Source organism: Aristolochia californica, unplaced genomic scaffold (genome assembly GCF_029961685.1).
Source record: "Aristolochia californica isolate CCGP_79_NKW_82.1479 unplaced genomic scaffold, dmAriCali1.0.hap1 SCAF_8, whole genome shotgun sequence".
NCBI classification, from domain to species: Eukaryota; Viridiplantae; Streptophyta; class Magnoliopsida; order Piperales; family Aristolochiaceae; genus Aristolochia; species Aristolochia californica.
This window is the reverse complement of record NW_027182279.1, coordinates 1,612,338-1,627,085: the sequence shown is the minus strand read 5'-3', so window position 1 is coordinate 1,627,085 and position 14,748 is coordinate 1,612,338. Positions and strand designations below refer to the sequence as shown.

The window sequence follows — 14,748 nt, the reverse complement described above, 5'->3', positions numbered from 1 at the left end:
ATTTATGGTAAGCAAGATTTTATGTTTATTACTTAGTTAAAAAATCGGTCAATGATAACTAATCATTTTGGGTTCGACTTAAACTTAGGTTTAAGAGATTTATTTTATTTTATATTTATTATTTATTATACATATTCACTATTAGAGGCCGTTTGGAGTATTTTTATTTTACAATTTTTTATATAACAATAAAAATAAAGACCTCAACTTTCGCAAGAAACAAAGAATTGGGTGCAACCAATATTAGCTGGACTTAAGTCTAGCCTCCTTTCCATCTTAGAAAAATTGCGTATATGTTACTTAGGAATGGGAAAAAATCTTTTACCTGTGACAAATCATTTAAAGATAAACCCTATATAATACAAAAACTTCAGCATGAGAATGCCCTTGAGGATGAAATGACACCACAATTGTTTTTTGTCTAGGGTGTCTTTGTACAACAAAAACATCATATCATATAGTTTTCATTTAAGATGGACCACAACCAACTATTATAAATTTTTCCTTTAAAAATTGAATATGATTTCTCTTGTCCAAAATCGAGAATTGTTTTTAGGGAGTAGTTTATATAAAAAATATTTTTGTTCGTGAAAAATAGAACCAAGTTTAAAATTTCCAAGGCTGAAAATCCATTGATAGTCACACCCAAAAGACACTAAAATACATGAATTTTTTTATTATTGAAATAGAGATCTCAACACCAACTATAGTATTCAAATGTCACTATAAAAAATTGTTTTTTCAATAAAATAAAAAATCACCGTGAATACATTTCCCAACATTTGTTTTACCAATAAATTACACCTGTTATATTTCTCCGACAAAAGAATTATTAGAAACCATTCCATTATGCGGATAATGAGAAAGACATTGTCGAAAAGAAAATATTTTAGTGTCGAAAAGCAATAGATATGCATTCATCTTGAGTGAGTTTGGTGCCCTCATTGAAGCACTACATTGTGAACCTAAACTTATGTGGGAAGATGGGGTGCACCAACACCTATCCTTCTTTCATAACCAATCCTAACACTCAATACCAAGGTTGCTACCTCATCATAGTCCAATTCATATCTATTGCTTGAGTTGCTACCTCATCCTTATATTCCTTAAATTTCTTCAACTTATTCTTTGTTTGGAACCTCAAAATATGTTGTAAGAGGTTTTAGAATTTTCTACAATTTGTGTCAATCAAACGATTATGATTGTCGATGATCATAACTAAAGAGTTATCCAACCCCATTCCACCATATGGCCGCATTAACGCCAAGACCTCTACTCATATCATGCCCTCACATACACAAAAGTTCTCGTGTAGCATCATGTATAGAATCAAGCAATATCAATAATGTATGTTGGAAGATGGGCTCATGCCCATTGGACCAAGGAAGGTCCACACATCCAATAGAGGTGGAAGATGAGCTCAAACCCATAAACCAAGGACAAATCCCACACATCCAAAAGAGGTAGAAAATGGGCTCAAGCCCACATACCAAGGAGAAGGCCCTCACGTTCAATACTGGTGGTATAATAGTAAATAAAAAGGCATCTCATAAAGGTAGCTTTGATGTAATTAGTTTATGTTTTAGGGGCATAATTATAATATTATAATTTTACTCATCTATCTATAGAGCTTCAAGGGGGAGGGTTAGGACATAAGTCCATACCTCATTTTTCCTCATGTTTTCTCCCCAAGATATCGTCTTTTTTTTTTCTCTCCATAAGCTAATCCATGGAGTCTTGAAAATCAACAATATATAAACAAATAAGATGCACGAAAACATTTCTAATGAAACAAATATTACATAACAATATTACCTAAAGGACCTACTTTTACCTAGCCGGATAGATGACTCTACCTATGAGGAAGTAAGGAGTGGTGGCCCCGACGATTATGGTAGAAAACTATGAGGTGTTTTAGATGGCATGTTAGCGAACCACATAGTTAATTAAAATGATTAAACCTAATGTTGAATAAAACACAATAGAAATTGTAGAGATTTTGTAATAAACAGATCAACTAAAATATTGTATATAGTATTATGAGAACAGGTGACATCTATGGTCATCCTTGGATTCATCCTCTTCTAGCCGATTATCTTCTTCTCCATCCTTGTCCTCTTCCCCGTCCTTATCCTCTTTGTTTTCATCTTCCTAGTGACAAGAAAAATCCTTATTTAAAGACAGGAAAAAGACGAAAAGATTATACGGAGGAAATTTATATTTTCTAGGGTTACAAAATTAGAATTTTGCTAAGGGTAAAAATGATTATACACGTATCATGAAATTCTAGTGATTTTAGTTATAAAATAGACAAACCTAAGAGAGATTAATGACTCCAAATCATGGTTATACGACCCTTCCGGTCTACATATGCGGTAGTGGGGTTTTCGATATCGAGTTAGACTCACCCCAAATCCTTCGCCCACTCGGTGACAACGTGGGATTTCAAGACTTCCATCAGCTTCAAATCCATAAAAAAAAACTTATTCATCCGGCTGCAAAATGATTGGCAGGTTCATGATCTCATGTCCGTACGACACCTAAGCGAATCACGGAAATGCAAGCTAGCTGCTTCTCGGCGTTTCCCAAGGGCGGGGGACACGAGGCACCAAAGGTGGCGGGTGTCCACTGCCTGCACGAGACGTTGACGAGTGACAGCTCAAGCCCTCCACCCACCCATCGCCTTTATGTAGAATCGCCACCTTCTCCAGTCCTGACTCACCGGAGAGATGAACGACTCACCGTTCGCAGAATCAACTATCCCTGGCGAGAAGATCTTCCACGGGGTGGCGCTGCCGAAGACTCTCTCCCCCGTCAGCCCCGCCGTGTCTGGTGCGGACGCGCTGGTGCAGGGGGTGACGAAGAATAGTTCGCTCCTGTCCTCGCTGCTGAGGAAGCACGGGGCGATCCTCTTCCGGGGATTCGACGTCTCCGGGGCCTCCGATTTACGCCGAGTGGTGGAGGCGTTCGAGTGGGAAGAGATGCCGTATTTAGGCGGGAGCCCGCGGCTCAAGATCGACGAGAGAGTGTACACTTCCAACGAGGCGCCGCTCGACCTTTTCATCAGATTTCACCATGAAATGTCGCTGGTAATCAACGTCGAAGGACCCAGAACCGGATTTTCTTCACTGAATGATCTGAGTGAGCTTGTTTCCGTGGTTGCAGATGAAGGAAATCCCGTCGAAGATCTTCTTCTTCTGTCTGACGCCGCCGAGGGAAGGTGGGGAGACGGCTCTGGCACGGAGCGACGTGCTGTTCAGGGAGATGGTGAGGCGGGTGCCGGAGTTCGTGAATCGGGTGGCGGAAGTGGGTACAGTGGTCGAACTGGAGTATCCAAAGGAGAACACGACGGATCTGATCATGGGTACTTCATGGAAGTCAGTTCTTGAAACCGACGACCCTTCTTTGGCAAAGCAACGGTCAGTCTTCAGTCTTCATTCAATCAAAATCCTTTTAGAGATTTATGAAAACATTAAAAGTATTAAAATTAATTTAAAAAAACCAGAAATATATAAAAATATATAGAATTTTACTACAATTATTATTAAAATAAAATAATAAAAGGGGTAAAAAATTTATGTCAATTTTATTATTATTTACTAATAAATAAATAATGGCTTAGGGCTCTAGAGAAAATGGAGTGTTCATCATTTGAGATCACAAAGGATGGCCATGCGGAGGTCCTATTCGGACCCCTCCAAGTTATTCGGACCCTCGACGGGCAGACGCTCTGGTTCAACAACATCGACGGCAGCGACGTTAAGCTTGGAGATGGGAACCCGGTCCCACACGAAGCCATCGACGCTTACAGGGAGACACTTGGCGAGATCTCAGTGGATATTGAATGGCAAAAGGGCGACGTCCTGTTGGTCGATAATTGGTCTGTTCAGCACGCTCGGAGGCCCGGGAAACCTCCACGTCAGATCTTGGTGTCACTGTGCAAGTAATGAGAAGCACGCTTTGGCCTATAGGGCATAAAAATGTGTAGATAATGTGAATGCAGAGAAACTTCCTATGCTGCTATGTATGTCACCTAATATGCCTAGGTGGCGGTAAGGGTGTTATTTGGAATCTAAAGACACCTATTAAAACAGATTTGGGCGGTTCAAATCAACCGAAATTGTCATTGAATCACACAGATTGTCGAGAGTTATAACAAATTTGGGTTGTTCAAATCAACCGAAATTATCATTGAATCACACAGATTATCGAGAGTTATAACAGATTTGGAGTTCAAATGGTTGTTCTAATACCTGGAAGGACCATTTGTACATAAGGCCTAGTGTCATTAATATTAATAAAATAAAATTTAAAAAAAATCTATTAGTAAATAAAAAATGGAATGTTAAATTTTTTATTATTAATAAAATAAACTTCAATTTTATGCTAATGTTTTACCAATGAGCAATTTCTATTATATTATATGACTATAATATAATGGAAAATTTAATTATAGTGTTTGTATTTATACTGAAAATAAAAATAAAAGAATTATAAATAATAATAAAATAAAATTAAGGTAAGAAATGCATCATCAAGAATCGACTTTAATGTTTTTTTGGTTTGATTTTCCTATGGTTTAATGGAAAACTCATTTCTTAACCCTTTCGACATTTTCTTAAAAGGCTAAAAGTATCAAGAAAAATCAAACAAAAACTTTTTTCGTCTCAAAATAGATTGAACTCGAACAAACTTTATGCTAGGTTTTTTTTTTTCTTATAATTTTCTATTGGCACAAACAAACCCTAAACCCTAAGCCCTGTACTTAAATTTGATTCTTCGTGCCAAAAAAAGAAAACCCATGAGACTTTAAAACCGTAACTAAAGTCTTAATAGTTAGTATTGAGCAAATAAAAACTCGATATTAGAAAATAAAGAGCAATACTTAAATATTAATGGTATATGTTAAGAAATAATCTCACATGGATTAATGGATACAAAAATCTTGAAATTTTGGGATATACCTTAAACCCAATTTAACATGGTATCATAGCAAACCGCTTATTATGTGGGTCTCCATCTAAATTATCCACTTGTAGAGCCACAAAAGAGAGTGGACCTACACGTCAGGGGGTGTGTTAAGAAATAGTCCCACATGGATTAGTAGATACAAAAATATTAAGTTTGTTAGCTTGGAAAAATGTTTCTTATAATGCTAATCATTTTAGGATAAAACTTTCGACCCAATTTAACAGTATAAATAGGAAATGATAATTCAAATTTAAACGAAAACAAAGGGTGGGCATATTGCCAATGTCAGAACACATTAATTCCTACAGTACAATTTGCATAACAAATCTTCGTTAATTATGTAACACCCAATAACCATATTTAAATTTTTGTAACAAAAAAGGTAAGTTATGTTTCGGATTTTGAATAGTCCGATACGGAAACAAGTTACGTGACACACATAAAAGTGGGGAAGCAAGCAAGCAGCTTCTTCATTCTTCCTTAAGGGGTTAGTGCACATGACTCAGGACATGATCTTCATTACGCAGTTCATGTCCTGATGTTGTTAGGGAGCGCCGAAATTCATGTCATGTACATGAAGATACATGACTCAAGAGTTCATGTATCAACTTTCCGCCCGATTTTGATAATCACCTACATGACTCTCGCGCGGGCTCTCTCTCGGCAAGCGGGGCTCTCTCTCGGGGCTCTCTCTGCCCCACACCCTCTCTGCTATTTCATTCCCACAACCCTCTCTCGGTGTTGTCACAACCCTCTCTCGTTCCGCAGCCCTCTCTCGGTGTTGCCGCAACCCTCTGTGGATGTTGCCCGCCGCCGTTGCCATTGCCTACGAGCCCGTCCCCGTCGCCATCGTCGTTGCCCTCTGGCTCGCAGCTGAGGAAGACGGTAATGGTTTAATTTTTCCAAAGTTAGGAAAAATTAAACTATCTTCATAAAAATTATTAATTTATCATTTTTATTTATAAAATAATTATTTTTATATAAAATATTTTATTTTATTTATTTAATATATTTACTTTACAATTACTATATTAAGATAGTGATTTAATAGTCATAATTAAAATATTGTTAAAATAAATATTTGATAAATTATTTTTGGCATAATTATCCGATTGCTATAGTTAATTAAACCAATAGTTTTAAATTTTTTGATAATATATTATTAATTAATAATACATAAAATATATTATGTACAAATATATAGTGTGTTAAAGTTATGATTCGATCAATTTTTTCTCTTAAATTATTCATTTTTAGGTTTAAGTATATTATATGTTATTAATAAATTAATAACTCAACGTATTACTTTCGTTTTTGTTATTTATAATGTTATTTATTTATTATTTATAATTAATCATGTAGGTATTTCATTGGCTCATGTAATTACCATATTAATGTACAATAAAATATCTAATTCAATTAATAAATATATTAGTATATTTAATTATACATTAAATAACTTATTCGTGTAGTAATAATGGTTGTTTTACCTAATTTGGGGTTTAAGGATTATGTTGTAATTAAATGCACTGTAAAGGTTTAAAGATTCTCTTGTTTTTTATGTTTTTCTCATGTTAGGGTACTAACACTGGAAACTGTTTTCCGGTGTACATGAAGTCGTTAACACTAACACCAAATGCGAAAATGATCTTCATGTTAGTGATGTACACGAAAATCATTTTTCATTCTTCGTTAAAGATTCTAGCTTTTCTTGGGATCAAAGAATTAAGAGCCTAGTCACGGGTTGACTCTGAATGACTCAGTTTTGAGTCGGAAAAATCAGTCTATGCCAACCTGCCCTAGCATGGAGGTGACAAATCATGTCGAGATCATTTAAACCCATGGCCCTTCACACGATTGGTCCTATCACGAGAGTTTGGATTCCGTGACATCTTGCAAGATTCAAGAGACACGTGCCACACGTGAGATAGGCTTCATTACATTGATGTTGGGAACAACACGTTAATTACATTTATGTCCCTTGCCCCACGTCGCGTGCGTACTTCGTACACACACGCCAGAGAGCAGTTGACCGACAAAGTCAACAACCCCACAATGGCATCTTCGTAAATCCACCAGCCAAACAACACGTTTCGAAAAAGAAAAAAAAATTAGAGAATTTTGAAAAATAAAAATATTAGAGAGCCCTCCCTCAAGGCTGCAAAATCTTATCTCGATCCCAGTCTTCGTCATCTTATCATCTCAACCGGTGCTGCAGCTGTTGTTGTTGCTGTTGTTGCAGCTGCGACTTGAACGCGGCGGAGTTCTTCACTCGGTGGATCTCTAGCCGCCGCTTCCTCGCCTGCGCCGCCGCGGCGGCCTTGCTCGCGAGATTGTAGCTGTAGAAGTCGAAGCCGACGGCGGCTTCCTCGACCGCCGAGCAGTTTAGATCGGGAATCACCGCGTACGGGAGTTCGATTTTACAGTAATTTTGCTTTGTTACGTTCACACGCGAAGCCGTCTCCTCGCGAGCATGGAGGTTCTCGACCAGTTGCCGCGTCGTCGACGGCGGAGGTTGTTCCAGTTTCGGAGCGGTTGGAGTTGTTGTTGTTGGTTGTTCGTCTTCGTCCACCCTTCCATCGAGGAAATTACCGTAATGGTGTTTCATCTATAAATTGATCAAAACTTAGTTGCAGAATGCCGAATAGAAATTCTGGTCTGAAATGTCTTGAAAGTCATTTATTTTACTCTCCAATACAGAAGAAAATCTGCAACTTTCCCACAGGGGAATTGAGATTTTATGGAACGAATTTATGGGTATTTTTGGAGACGAAATGAGCCAAACTGTGGAAGAACAGTAAATGTTTTGGTGAAAAAAAAAAAAATATTAGAAAAGTAAACGGACAAGGAAACAAGGAGGTAAGACCCGAATTTGAAGAAAAAATAATACATGAAAATTACATGTCGCAGAAAATGTTGAGTTTTGACGAAGAAAAACTGTGAAAAGTAGTACCTTGAGTTGTGTGGATTTGAGCAGCAGATTCTCATCTCTCAGCCCGTCTCTGTATTTCATCACCTTTGAGATTTCCTGATAAATTTGAGAAGAAAAACCGCTGGTTACAAAGGAGAGCAGAGACAGCAGAAGAGAAAATCTCGAAGAGATATAAAAAATCTTTTTATAAAGAAACCAAATTAATGAAAAGTTACCAGTTTCAGCTGTTCTTGCTGAGCGCCCAACTCTCTCACCATCTCCATCAGTTCCTTAATCGTCTGAACAACACCGTAACATCAAAATCCAACCCAAACAGAAACCGAAATCGCGATTGCAAAACCCACAAGGAAAAGCAACAGATCGCCACCAGAAACAAGCGGAAAACCAAATATGAGAAGAACAGGTGAGAATTGAAGCAACCCACTTACCTTCTTTTTAAAAGCAGTTCGTTTACTGGGCCTGGATTTGCACTCGGTGTCACTGGGAGAGAAGCAGAGGGGAGTAGCAGGACTGGACGCCTCGACCTTTAAATGAGATTTCCCCCCGCCATTGTTAGCGGAGGTCAGCGGCTGCGGAGACGGACCGTCTTCTTCCGCAGATCTCCTCCTTTTAGCCCCCCACCTGACGTTAAAGAATCGATTTTGGGATCTCTCCACCAGTTCGGGGAGCTCGAGGAGGATCCCAGAGATTTCGAACTCATCGTCGGAGGGAAAAAGCTCGTCTCCTCTGTTCTTCATGCCTCGGTTACTATACTGAAAACAACGAGAGGGATTGCTAGGAAGAGGCAAAACGATGAGGGAAAGGAGGAGGGAGACGAAGACGCAGAAGAGGGAAAGGAGCGGAGAGTGGATTTGGAGGAGGGAAGAGAAGAAGGCCGGAGTAGAGGAGTGGGGACCCTTAAATTGGAAATCCATGGCAGGTTCGTGTGGTGGAGCCACGTGTCAGCCGGAGGGTGAGGGGAGATGCTTTAGGGTTTATGCCTTATAATGGTGGAGAGTGAGAACGGGGAGGCTCTCTGTATTTTAATCTTTATGAGAAATGAAGCGCGGGTAATGGTGCGCAGGGATGAGTGTGTACTGGAATTAGTTATTGTGGTATAGGCAACCACGTATCTACTTCACCCGTTCGTTATCGTGTGTTGTTTTTTCTCACATGCCGGAGACATGGCGTGAAAAGGTAGATTTACTAATTTACCCCGCGGGCCACGTATTAATGTTGCCGTGGGTTCTCTGAGATTTCCTCCGCTGTTTTTCCACGCTTTCCTTTTTCTCGTCGTTGGACCGAGGAGGCGCGGGACGACCAGCACACGGCTCATATCCACCGTTAGACTGAAATAAAGGAATAGACGGCTACGATCAGTGGTTGGCGTATCGGTTTTCTTGTATGTACTAGACACCCTAAAACTTATATGTACTTCCCGTTCCGGCCGATACACCACATGCATCAGATATAAATCCGATATGAAACTATTTCAAATCCACCCATCCCTGTATTACACTAAGGGTTACGAAATATAAAGTTTGGAACACCTCAATATTTATATGTTACACATGACATGACATGACATATTATGTTACAAAGTGTTACATTTGTCGTCATTTTATGATGAAATTTGGTTTAATTTTGACATAGTAATTGAGCAGGATGTCGACATATTTTGATTAATACGTGCTCTCGAACTTGTTATTTGTACAAGTTTGGGTGTGAGGGATTATCGGACGGAGAGTGTCGGTGAGAATAATCCAACATAGATAATTGTTATAAAATTTATTAATTTATGAAATTGAGCAATAGTTTATGAGTCTAACGTCCAACCTTAAATTAAACTCGAACTCGAGTTTGAAAATTTTAAATGAGTTCAAACTCAACATACATTTAAAAGAGAAATTTCTCCATTAATACTATTTATTTTATTGACCATCAGATTTTGAGAGACCCAAAAAGGCTAAATGATCGATTATCTTTGATGTTAAGGAAAATAAGAGCAATCGTCAACCACAGTAAATCAACGACTACAATTAAGATAAATAGTAAAAAAAATTATGCTAACATGTAAGCTCACAAGGTGACAAGCCAAGTTTGAAAAAAAATTAATTCGATTTGTTATATTTAATGAACCTTATTCCAAGTTTGAACTCGAACAGAATCCAAGTAAAAACTGAATTCAAACCCCACAATAGCCCTACCAATTCATCCTAAAAACACAAGCAATCACAATTCGATGAGCGAGCTCACAACTTGGTTGAGTTAACTCAAATCGGCCCAAAACTCAGTTGAAAAACCATGGTCAAACCTCCCAGCTGCTAACTTACAAGAAAAGCATCATTTCCATCTCAATTTGTTTTCAGCAATCTCTTTTCCACTTCAAGATCATCAGCAAATTAAGAACATCCATGAGTGAGATAAGAAAAGGGAAACTGAGGGAAGAATAATCACTTGCACCAAATTATAAGATCTGAAAGTACCAAGTTTGCAAACTGGAATCTGCTCAGCACATTAAGCTGTTTTTTTTTTTTTTTTTGGATCCAGTATTATGCTGATAGCACTGAATCTCTGATGCTTATTCTAACAAATGAAATAAGAAATAATGCCAGAAGCAGAAGGGTCTGTTAGGACACAAAAAAATTATTGATTTAGAGTTCTAATTGAAAGCTAAAATCTCAAAATTGTTTCTCCCGTATTTTTAGTTTTGCTTGCTTCTAAAGCCTACTCTATGAATCCCAGAAAACATAACCTACTTCTTGAATAAGTTACAAATTTGGATGCAGACTCCCATGGATTTGAGCCTGAAGCGTTAGATGGCTTGAGAAAGAAACATAGATCCTGCAATGCCAGTTAAGAAGATAAGCAAGAGTGCTTACTTCTTCTTCTTGGACTTGTTGGATTGGGCAAAGGAAGTTCCCTGGCCAACACAAACGTTGGTCAACAATCATGTCAGTGGAATACCAGCATTAAATCGTTACTCGTCAAATAAACTATTTGCTGTTAGAGTAAACAAGCAGTTTATACTTAACTGAAAATAAAAAGGAGTGAAGAAATTGGAGGTGAAAAAAATGATGAACAAAGGTAATTTAATGGAAGAACTTGCCTCTAACCATTCGTCCAGTGAAGAATCTGTAGTGGCAGTCCCAATCTCCACCTTTGCTGTCTTTTTGGTTTTCTACAGAAATAAAAATTGACCAGCCTTTTAAATCAGTATTTGAAAGCAAAAAAACAGAGGAGCCAACAAGTAGGCAAAAACACACATTTTCAGTGTCCGATTACTTCCTGAACTTTCAGATGATGGAAATAGAAAATAGACTTGCAACTGGTATGGTTGGTTTTGGTAACTAGACCTAATATTCAAATACGTAGTGCTTTTAACAGAAAAATAATGTATTCAGGCAGGAATTTGGATCTTAATATCCAGAGAATCTTTAAAATTATTTTCCTAAATGGAGAATTTGTCCAGCCCTCTGAAGTCAACTAGCTATTATAGACATAGATTTAGCAATGTAACAAAACCTTTAAAAGGTCCATGTTGTTAAGCCACATATCAAACATATAATCGTGGATTGAGACAGAAAATATGACCTTGGTAAGTTGTTGCAGCTGACCATTCACCCAGAAGCCAAGGAACACCAGGAGGGCAACTCCAAGAGCAATGAGGAATACAGATTCTCCAGAAAGGAAGCCACCAGACTCAACAGCTTCAACAGTGCCATTGTAGAAGACAGTCTGGTATGGTTGCTGGTCTATCTCATAGAAAATCATACCAACAAGATCATAAGAGCCGGGCTGCAAAGCAATTAAACATAGAAATTTGAGGTGATAGCTTACCACAATCTCCCAATATTTATCAATCTCTGGGCACAGGAAAGGAAAAATTTAAGAACCTACAGAGCAGGTGGTCCATATAATAGAGTTAGATGTTCATACCTGCAAAAATTTGCTAACCGCAAAAATATAAGGGAATGTTGCTTGAGCAGACACAGGCACTGAGGCATTGTAGAACTCCTGGATCAAAGTATAATTGAATTTATTACAACCGATATTTGCAAGAGACAATAGACCATGGTATATTTTTGTGACCATGTAGGTTGTATAGATACTTTTTTTTCATGATACAAAGATGCATTAAAAAAGTCAAAAGATATAAACAGAAAAACAAAATAAAAAAGTGCACCAGATCTTCATAAGGATTAACTTTGTTAAATCTCAAATATTGGGCCACAGAACCAACAATACAGGAGGGGCTGTTTTAATATGTCCCTAACGCCATATCAGAAATATTTTAACAGGTGTCTGAAGTTCACAAAAGACCGAATAATTGAATTTGCAGGCAAAAATAGAGGTTGAGTGAATATTAATTAGATGTCATTACAACCCAACTTTTTAATGAAACATACAAATAAATATAATGAACGTAGCCAGCTTGCAAGCCAATGATCAAAAGTAACGCAGTTGATGGTAAAGTAGACATTGAATTACCTGCAAAGTAAGATTCTGGACAAGCATTTGATGATCAAAAGGGAGATGAAGGCTGGATCTAATGGCAAGGACAGTAACAGGTGCATCACCTGCATTTTTTTCATCCAGAAAACAGAATGAACAACAGAAGATGGTGAAAGCACAAAGTGACAGTAACAAAATGATAAACCAATGACTAGCAATGATGACGAAAGGAAAAAAATCTATAATGATGAAAAATAATAGATTTCCAAACCAACAACAACAAATGCCAAAGCATCCCAAATGCAGCACAATCATCGTAAATATGCAGAATCACTTACCTTCATTGCTCAAACCAACAAGAAGTTGAGTTTCTTCTCCAGTTCTGACCACTGCAATCGAGGAAGTTGTCAAAATGAATGTCATTCACAACACTTGAAGTTGGAGAGATCTTTCATAACTTAAAAATGTAGGTCCATCACATGCATAAACTTACATTTTCCAGGATTTTCTGGAAAAACATAGACCGTTTCAATTCCAGGAGCTGAAGTGAGAGTACCATCACCAAAATCCTGAACATCATCTCCCACGATACCTAGGCCACTGTCCTCAGCAGCTTCAGCTATTTCTGCATCAGTGTCTGATTGACACCTTACAACTGACCATAAAATTTAGTCAACAAGAAGGTTGAAGAGAGAGAAAACAAATGTTACACAGCATTGCAGGGTGAAAAGGCAAATAAAACGGTGTTGCACCAAAACTACTTGAATAAAAGCATACAAAAATAGAGTTCTCCATAGGCTCAATACTATCTGAAGATAGGACAATAAGATAATATAGCAGTCATGGCACATATTTGCTGTCTGCAGCAGAATATGTCATCCCCATTGAGACACATCCTTCCAACTACAGCTGCTTCTCTGCCAGTTGCTCACTGGTGACATTGGCAAACAAAACAGTGGCCATGAATAGAAGTTTACATTAGGGTCATGAATAGGTCAGGTGAAGTAAAATTGCATTTTCACGCTATTATCCGAGAGAACAGTTTTCTGTTACAGTAAAACCATAAATAAGTAAGAACTAACTCATAAAAACATTGGATTCTAGCTCGCCAAAATATATCATAAGAATAGAACTTCTACTAGCACTTGTTTCTAGAGGTAATGCATCAACAGGATAGTTATATCACCAGATTTTGGCTTTTTGATGGCCCATTACAACGGAGAGAGTTAAAATGTCTACGATTATATGGTTGCTCAAGTGAGGAGTCTCGGACCAACATCCAGGGGATCAAATCCTATCAGGGAAAAATAGGTCCAAGGAAATATGAAATTTTTATCAAGGATGGAGTGAACTAACGATTTTAGATTAAAAAAATATGCCCACGAACGCGCAATTTCTTAAGATCAGCAAGATCTCCTAAGCTGATCGGACAATAAAGGCTTATACGTTGACTTTATGCCAATGCACGACCCCCCCCAAAAAAAACCCAGTCTTGATCCAATCACCAGCAGTGAAACGATCCCATGCAAACAAAACCAATATGACCCAAATACACGCACGACCACAGTCTTCTCAATAAAACATACCAGAGGCGAAACAGCATCAAAATCCAACAAAACGTTAGATGGCAAGGAATTATCTAAGATCCTCACTATCAAGACCATAAAAAGGACATCTTTAGCAGATCTATATAAAAAAACAACGAAGAAACAAGAAACATCGCAGGGAGAGAATTGAGATACCTTGGAAGGAAGGGGAGACAAGGAGGAGAAGCGCGAGGAAGAAAACCCTAATTGCCATGATGAAAGTGCACGTTAACCGGAAGAACTATGCGTCGTAAGAACCGAGAGATCAATCGTGGGCGTGCTAATAAGGACTCTCAGTCGCAGAACAACCAACCCCTATCAGCGGAAAGACCAGTTTCCCTGAATTTCTTAACTCCGACTGACAGCACCAGGAAGCGGAACCGGAACTGGATTTGGCCAATAAAATATTCTTGAATATTTAAAAATTTGAGAAATATATTTATTTTATTTTCTCTCCAGATAAAATATTAACTAAGAGATAGCGTAATCGGGTTTGGTAGCGGTTGACCTATGTTTATCGGGTTTGGTCGCGGTTGACCTAGATGATGTCATAATAATATCGATTTTATTAAAAAAACATAATGCTATACTTCTTGCAAACCTTCCCTGCCTCTCTCCCGTTTGGTAGTAGTTGGGCAAGGAGGGTAGGGTCCTTCCCTTACCAATATTTGGGGGTCACCCCCTCCCCTTCTTTAAATTGACGTGGCACCGGTCCGGTTCAACCCAGTCCAACTCGGGTTTTCGATGCTGCCTCGCTGGACGTATATTTTTTATTTTAAAATTTGTAAATTCTATAGTGATGCCGAACTTCCTTTGTCAGCTTTT

The 14,748-nt window shown here is 38.1% G+C and overlaps 3 protein-coding genes across 3 annotated transcripts; 1 reads left to right on the top strand and 2 right to left on the bottom strand.

Moving 5' to 3' along the window:
* Nucleotides 1-2,671: 2,671 nt before the first annotated feature.
* Nucleotides 2,672-4,140, top strand: LOC137939571 (clavaminate synthase-like protein At3g21360). The gene is made up of 3 exons (XM_068784848.1): nucleotides 2,672-3,089; nucleotides 3,166-3,419; nucleotides 3,623-4,140. The coding sequence occupies exons 1-3, from the start codon at nucleotides 2,730-2,732 to the stop codon at nucleotides 3,945-3,947; spliced, it is 939 nt and encodes a 312-aa protein (XP_068640949.1). The 5' UTR covers nucleotides 2,672-2,729; the 3' UTR covers nucleotides 3,948-4,140.
* Nucleotides 4,141-6,839: 2,699 nt separating this feature from the next.
* Nucleotides 6,840-8,838, bottom strand: LOC137939480 (uncharacterized). The gene is made up of 4 exons (XM_068784755.1): nucleotides 8,332-8,838; nucleotides 8,119-8,181; nucleotides 7,925-7,999; nucleotides 6,840-7,579 (listed from the first exon to the last, which is right to left on the bottom strand). The coding sequence occupies exons 1-4, from the start codon at nucleotides 8,815-8,817 to the stop codon at nucleotides 7,169-7,171; spliced, it is 1,035 nt and encodes a 344-aa protein (XP_068640856.1). The 5' UTR covers nucleotides 8,818-8,838; the 3' UTR covers nucleotides 6,840-7,168.
* A 1,674-nt stretch (nucleotides 8,839-10,512) lies between these two features.
* On the bottom strand, nucleotides 10,513-14,298 carry LOC137938884 (translocon-associated protein subunit alpha-like). The gene is made up of 8 exons (XM_068783978.1): nucleotides 14,080-14,298; nucleotides 12,831-12,992; nucleotides 12,676-12,726; nucleotides 12,374-12,462; nucleotides 11,822-11,899; nucleotides 11,477-11,680; nucleotides 10,992-11,063; nucleotides 10,513-10,805 (listed from the first exon to the last, which is right to left on the bottom strand). The coding sequence occupies exons 1-8, from the start codon at nucleotides 14,135-14,137 to the stop codon at nucleotides 10,761-10,763; spliced, it is 759 nt and encodes a 252-aa protein (XP_068640079.1). The 5' UTR covers nucleotides 14,138-14,298; the 3' UTR covers nucleotides 10,513-10,760.
* Nucleotides 14,299-14,748: the final 450 nt, after the last annotated feature.

Coding starts and splice junctions, on each gene's coding strand:
- LOC137939571 (XM_068784848.1), top strand. CDS start 2,730: ATGAACGACTCACCGTTCGCAGAATCAACTATCCCTGGCGAGAAGATC. Junction 3,090..3,165: donor TTCACCATGAAATGTCGCTG/GTAATCAACGTC, acceptor CCGTGGTTGCAG/ATGAAGGAAATCCCGTCGAA. Junction 3,420..3,622: donor CCTTCTTTGGCAAAGCAACG/GTCAGTCTTCAG, acceptor ATAATGGCTTAG/GGCTCTAGAGAAAATGGAGT.
- LOC137939480 (XM_068784755.1), bottom strand. CDS start 8,817: ATGGATTTCCAATTTAAGGGTCCCCACTCCTCTACTCCGGCCTTCTTC. Junction 8,000..8,118: donor AGCAAGAACAGCTGAAACTG/GTAACTTTTCAT, acceptor CAAATTTATCAG/GAAATCTCAAAGGTGATGAA. Junction 7,580..7,924: donor TCAAATCCACACAACTCAAG/GTACTACTTTTC, acceptor ATCAATTTATAG/ATGAAACACCATTACGGTAA.
- LOC137938884 (XM_068783978.1), bottom strand. CDS start 14,137: ATGGCAATTAGGGTTTTCTTCCTCGCGCTTCTCCTCCTTGTCTCCCCT. Junction 12,463..12,675: donor TGTTGGTTTGAGCAATGAAG/GTAAGTGATTCT, acceptor AAAAAAATGCAG/GTGATGCACCTGTTACTGTC. Junction 10,806..10,991: donor CACTGGACGAATGGTTAGAG/GCAAGTTCTTCC, acceptor TGTGTTGGCCAG/GGAACTTCCTTTGCCCAATC.